A 6447-nucleotide genomic window follows, 5' to 3' on the forward strand; every position below is an offset into this window, starting at 1 on the left:
GACGAGTCAACGTAATACAACTCTAAAGTGATTAAATAAATCAAATAAATCCGTGGGACATGAAATCCCCTGGCCAAAACAAACACACACACAGCTGGCACGCATCTTTTCAGGAGCCCAACACAAAAGCAGCCGTTTCAAAACCGTCCTGAGTCAAGGATCTCCTGGACATAGTTAAAAACAGATTCCCAGTCTCCTCCCCGAGATTCCCATTCCACAGGCCCACAGCAGGGCCCAGGCACCTGGTGGCCCTTAAGAATAGGCATTTTAGGGAAGCACTAGATAAACGGAAGGAGGCAAAATCTGCTCAGCGGCCCAGGGGTGCAAGGCCCAGTGCCCTCATCCCTGCTGTGCCCTCCGGCCCATTCCCAGGCAACACCCCCAAAGGTGGCTGGAAGGTGGGTGACGGGAGCAGAGTGGGCAACATTTCCCTCCCTGCTACCTAGGCAAGGAGGGTCCCAAGGGCAGGGGGAGTGCACAACTGGAGGGGGGTGGCTGACGCTGACTCACTTGGGCCCCCTCCTGGGGCCTCATTAACTGCCAGTTTCCACTGAGGTAATGGGCTGGGGGCATCCCCTACTGGCGTCACTGGCTCACTGGCACTGGGGAGCAGAGAGCCCTGGGGTTCATCTTGCCTTTCCTCCTGGCTCAGGCCTGAAGGGGTGACCACAACCAACAGCCTGGCAGTCCCAGAGGAGGCCCCCCCAGCACACACATCTCATCCCAAAACAGGTGGTGCCATCCTCTGTTACCAGAGCTAGGAGAAATCAGTCTCCACTCAAGCCTCCCCCAAACACTGGCCTTGTCCCAAAGGGGTAGGCCAGGGCCCTCAGTCACCCAGAGACTGTCAACAAGGCTAGAAGTCGGAACTCGGAGCCTTGAGTTCCTGGAGAGCAGGAGAATTTTTAATTACCATGTTTGGTCTTGAGTGTACACCACTCTCTTTATTTATTTGTTGACTTGGCTGAGTTTTGGCTGCCAAGCCAGTGTGCCAAGGTCTGTCCCCAGCTCCATCCTGGCACTAACGTGGAGTTTATCTGCCTGGGGATACAGCAGATGATTAAGGAGGGGGTGGGAAAAGTGCCAAGCCAGCAAAATGCCCAGAGACAGACAGAGAATTTCAGGGACTGTCGCTCCAACACGGGGGTCAGTAAAAGAAGAGGAGGGGCTTGGGGGCCTCCCAAGCTGGGCTCCAGAAGAACTGGGAGGCTGAAACACAGAAGCGGCGAGGCCCACCATAGGGTAGCCACCCACCTACACCACACATGCCCCGTCACCTTCTCCCCAGGGTCCCACTGCAAGGTGAAGGGGTGGGGGCTTTGTCCAGAGCGTCAGCTCATTGTGTCACTGCTGGCCTCTTCTCTCACCCTCACCCTGCCCCCACCCTGGCAGCCTCTGTACTGGAAGGAACCAGTTCTCTGTCTGTGTAGGGGACATTTGTCCCCAGGAGCCTTCTAGAAGGGGAAGAGATAGAAAGATGGAGAAGGTGGCACTGTAGCTAGGAAAGACTCGCGGGGGGGGATTAACCTCATCTCTCCCCACAGACAAGCTGAGGCACAGGGAGCACGCACAGATTCACGCGTTCAGGGATGCACACACCCTAATTCCTTTCACTTCACTCTTGCGGCGACACAGCAGCACACGGGCGAGATGCCCCTCCACGCACACCCTCCACGCACAGGGTCTCTTTTGGGACCCACCAATATGACAAGAAAAAGCCAAAGGGCAAGGGGCGGGGAGACCTTGCGGGAGGGTGGGGAGGCGGTGAAAGGGGAGCACAGACCTATCCCTTGGAGAATCTGATAAAAGCTATGGATCCTTCTCTTCCTAGAAAAATCCATACACCTTTGTGTATGGTGCATCCCCAACAATTTTATACACAGTGTCGGCGGGATCCAGGACCTCTGCAAGCCAGCCACAGGGTTTCTGGGAAGCCACAGACCCCAGCCTCATGCAAAGGACATACATGGCTCAGAGTCAATGGGCCTTACTACCAAATAGACCGCAAAGTCATTGTCCCCGGGGGTTCGGGGCTCCTGACATGCCTGGAAAGGAACCCTGGACCAGAACCAGCACATCTTTGCCATAGCCAGACACTTCGTGGGCTCAGCCTGCTGAGCCTGGGTCTTCCTGTAGCAGCTTGATCCTTTCTCCAACATCTCAACAGATCCCAGGCACCCTGACATCAGACACGCCCTCATAGTCTACTAGCCTCACTTCATCCCTCTCTGTCCCCCAGAAAAGCCCCAACCCCAAAGATATATGAGCTGCCTCTACAGAGCCGCACTGGCATTCATACCCCCAACGCCCAGACACACGACACTGAAACCGCAACCGCATCGGCATCTCTCTATACCTGTCTGGGTCCAACCTGGGCATCCCCCAAATGCTGAATCTTCACAGCCCCACCCACACCACAAGGACCGGCTGCTTCTCTCCACATTGGGGCTGTGGAAGGAACGAAGCCGAGGGAGGGAGGTTGGGCTCTGGCCCCCATTCCTCCTGATGCGCCCCACCACTGGCAAGTTTCCAAAGGAGCTAGTCCCTCCCCGCCACCCCAAAGCTCCCTCTGGGCTGCTGGGGTCACTGACCTGGTGGGAAGAGGCAGGAGAGGAGGCTGGGGTGGTGCTGGGATGGTGCAGGGGGACAGGGCCCCGGCAGCTGCATCTGTCTCCGCAGAGAGAATGAGAAGGAGCAAGCGGCCTCAGCATCCCCCCTCAGGCCTGGCCGGCCATCGCCCGCTGGGAACCTGAGCTGCTCCCTCAGAAGGAAGGAGAGGGAACCAAGGAGCTCCTAGCGCCCCCCCTCCGCCTTGCAATCTCCACCCCCACCTCCCCACCCACTGGATTTAAATGTACAGGGACTCCCAGGGCAGCAGCATGTAACACACACGCGCACACGCACACACTGTCACACTGACACATGCAGACAGACACACGTACCATCTCCAGACTCACAGCCAAGGGGTGGGGCTTTCAAGGTTGAGAGATGAGAGCATTTTCCTCCCCCTCCCATTGCAAACCCAGGCACAAATGGACCAGCTGCCGCCAAAATGCCAACCTCTGAGCCCACTCCTAGCTCCCACCGTGGGGACCTTCAGATGACAGACAAGGAAAGGAGCCTGGCGAACAGGGCAGAAATCAGGCATTGGGAAAGGAAGTCTTTGAGAGACTCTGGAAACTGACACCTCTGCGTTCTTCAGCTCCGGAACCTCAGGAGGAGGATGGGCGGACCTCTCGGAGCTGGGCCCAGGACTCGCAGAGTGGAGAAGATGCACACAATGCCCCCCAGAACCCCCAGCTTCCTCCAGCACCCACAAAGCTGTTCAGCCATTACTTGCACAAAATATCTTGAGTGCTTGGCCTGTGCTAAATAGTCATGCTGTCAACATATACATTTTTGGGGTACCATAGTGGGCAACACAGACCAGACCTACTCTGGCTCCAAGGATCCAGTCAGAGGTCTTTTGCTTCTACTCTAAGCTCCCACAGAGGGTTCTAGAGGAATTGGATTTGAACTTTAAAAAAATTACCAAAGAAAAATACCCAGGGTGGAGGAATGGGGAGATTTTAGGAAAGGGAAAAGACCCCAAAAAGGGGTTCCTAGGGTTTCGGTTTCTCAGTTTCCAGAGTATTAAAGGGACCCTGAGATGGGGGTGGTTAACCCTTCCCTCTTGGGACTGCCTGAAACACCATTACGCCTCCCACCTGCAGCCCCACCAGGGACTCCCAAAGGTCCCAGCAAAACACATTGATGAATCCAACTGGGAGACCCCCCAGAACACACTTCCCACCCAGAAGAGATCCAGCCACTGACCCCACCCCAGCCAGCCCGCAGCTAACGCCCCAGCACACAGGAAGGAGGATTGCGCCTGGGGGGGAGGCATTTAGGAGGGCTGGAGGAGGGAGAACAGTTGCCATTAGAATCTCAATCAAGATTATTTGGGGAGGGAACCCTGGGCTCTCTGTGCCAAAGGGCTGCAGAAAAGATTTAAACTTTTGTTGTTCTTTTGGCTCGAACAGTAAATTGGCGCCGAGGGCTGGGAAGAAGAGAAGCCAAGGGGATAAGTATCAATGTTTTGGCACCTCCTGGAGATAGGTAACGAATTAATCGCTCCTTCTCTTCATCCTCCCGTCCCTCACCGCTCTCCCCCAGAAACACCCCAACGAGCACCTAGGCCTGGCAGCTCCTGCAAAACAAACTTTGCGAGTGAAAATTTCAACCAGGAAAATGGGCCTGGGGCCAAGTTCCATTCAAATAAGCAAATACCCCACACAATGGTCTGATTCATCCCCAGGCCTAGTTACACAAGCCTGGCTCAGGGCAGAGAAAATAAATATCAATGTAAGTGTCCACGCTGGGCGCGGAGGAGAGCGGAGTGGCAAGGGACATGGGGAGGGGGCCTTGGAGATTCCCTGAGGCTGGGAAGCGGGTCGAGGAAGTAGGTTAGGTCGGAATACTAGAGGCTAGAGAACCCCTCAGCCCTCGATGATGGAAAAGGTCACAAAACCACTCACCTTCGGCGAGCCACGTCTCCTGGAAGTGACTTAGATCCTGGAAGAGATCTGGGGGGTGAATAATGGAATTGGGAGGTGAGGGGAGGGATGGTGAGAGAAAGGGAGCCCCAGCAAGTCCCGGAGAGTCCTCCCTTGGAGCAAAGAGCCAAGAAGAACGACCAGCGTCCCGCAGAGGAAGAGTCTTTTTGGGAAACGGGCAGGGATTCCAGGATCGGCCCGCAGGGTGTGTGGGTGGGAGGGTCGCGGTTCGTCTCCCTGGCTCTTTACCTTCAGAGTCGGGGGGCGGCAGGGAGCCCGGGTCCATGAGCTTCCCCAGCGGGACCGTCAGCGCTTCGCGCAAGCTCCCATTTCCGGGCGATTTCTGAGAGGAGGGGGAGAATGACCCCGAGTCACCCAGAGGCACCTAGTCTGGAGGGCGGGGTTGGGGTCCCAGGGTGACTCAGGGGCGGGGCAGTCCAGGACCCCGCTGGGACAGCGGGGAGGGGGCTGTGGGGAGGGCAGGAGCTGGGTGCAGGGCGGGGGCGGGCGTGGAGGCCGGCGCGGCGCTCACACTGCAGAAGGTGTAGGGCACTTGCTGGTCCAAGTATCCGCCTTTCATCCTCCGCTCCATCCGGCCGCTCCCTCCGGCCGCACGGCCGGGGCCCCGCGCGGGGGCCGAGACCTGGGGGGAGGGGTGCGGAGGGGGCTGCGCTCGCACACCGTCCCGGGAGGGCTGCGGTGGGGGGCAGGGAGGGGTGGCGGGAGGGGGCAGTCCCGAGGCTCTGGGTCCGACGGCGAAACTTCTCCGACTCACTGGGGCGATGGGGAGGTTTCCGCCTGCTGGGCAGTGCGCCACCACCACTCCCCTCCCTCCACAGGCCCAAGGAGGTCCCACCTGCTCCTGGGAGCCGGGCTCGTCGTTTCTGCTTTCTGCAGCCCTGCTCTGCCCGAGCTCGGTTACATAAGACGTACATGTGTGTGTGCGTGTGTGTGTGTGTGTGTGTGTGTGTGTGTGTCTGTGTGAGTGCGCGCGCGCGGAGGAGCGCGCGGAGGAGCGGGCGAGGCGCACACCATCGCACGCCCACCACTGCGCCCCCTCCAACCCCGAATCCCAGCGCCTCCCACCCCCGCCTTGGAATCCGCGGAGGCGGGCGGTGAGTGTGGTGCGCTGGAGACGAGGCGGGGAGTCACAGACACTGTCCCTCCCTCTCCCTCCCGCAGCCTCACCTGAGGCCGGGGCGTCTGTGCTGGAGCCGAGGGGGTCCCGAGCGTACCCCAGGGCCGGCACCGAGGGCCGCCGGGCTAGGCCGGAGCGAGGCGGCCCCAGCCCCGCGTCCCCCTCGCACCGGCTTGTTTTCCCGGCGCCGCAGACAGTTGTGAGCCCGGGGGAGCAGCTGATTGGTGCATTTCCTTTGCCTGGGCCTCGGCGCTCTCTCCCCCCACCCTGTTCCCTTTGTTTCATTGACTTTTGTGAATGAAACCCCAGGGCCGGGCACGCCCGCCAATCCGGAGACTCGCCCTGCCGAGCCGGGGGGCGGAGTTTCCCAGCAGCGGGGACCAATCAGAATGTAGGGGTTGGCTCTTGGCTTCATTCAGGGCTCGGGCTCCCATTCATAAAATAATAAACTCCTCGCTGCCGGAGTTCATTCATAAAGAGCTGAGAGAAAAGGAGGGAAGCCGAGGACTCGGCGGCTTCTCTGTTGGGCTAGCTTCTGGGTCCGAGACGCCGCGATCTCCTCCGGCTGGCGCCTGCACACGTCCCTGTGCATCTGCGTGTACGTGGGAGTATGAACACTTCTGTGTGTGCGCCCTGGGGGAAGGCATGTGGGCTTGTGTGCTCAGAGGAACAATAATAACTAGCGTTTATGAAGCGCTCAGCTTCCACGTGCTCGTTTCGTTCCCATAACCGGGCGAAGTGGATCTATTGTTTCCATCTCACAGACAGTAAAAA

At 58.6% G+C, this 6447-nt stretch overlaps 1 protein-coding gene across 6 annotated transcripts in view; it reads right to left on the reverse strand.

The window, feature by feature from the left end:
- ETV4 (ets variant 4) overlaps positions 1 to 5943 on the reverse strand; it is a 15432-nt gene extending 9489 nt beyond the window's left edge. Inside the window, exons 1-4 of one of the 6 annotated variants that reach the window (XM_012659084.1) lie at positions 5724 to 5943; positions 5068 to 5178; positions 4785 to 4878; positions 4518 to 4565 (exon numbers count right to left, since the gene is read on the reverse strand). In XM_012659084.1, coding sequence (XP_012514538.1) covers positions 4518 to 4565; positions 4785 to 4878; positions 5068 to 5127 — 202 coding nt within the window. In that variant the 5' untranslated portion in view covers positions 5128 to 5178; positions 5724 to 5943. Of the gene's footprint in view, positions 1 to 4517; positions 4566 to 4784; positions 4879 to 5067; positions 5226 to 5391; positions 5458 to 5723 lie in introns of those variants that run through there. The other 5 variants (XM_012659083.1, XM_012659085.1, XM_012659087.1 and 2 more) reach the window with 5 other exon arrangements.
- Between the last annotated feature and the right edge of the window lie 504 nt (positions 5944 to 6447).

This window comes from Propithecus coquereli, unplaced genomic scaffold (assembly GCF_000956105.1).
Source record: "Propithecus coquereli isolate 6110/MARCELLA unplaced genomic scaffold, Pcoq_1.0 Scaffold598, whole genome shotgun sequence".
In the NCBI taxonomy this organism is placed as follows: domain Eukaryota; kingdom Metazoa; phylum Chordata; class Mammalia; order Primates; family Indriidae; genus Propithecus; species Propithecus coquereli.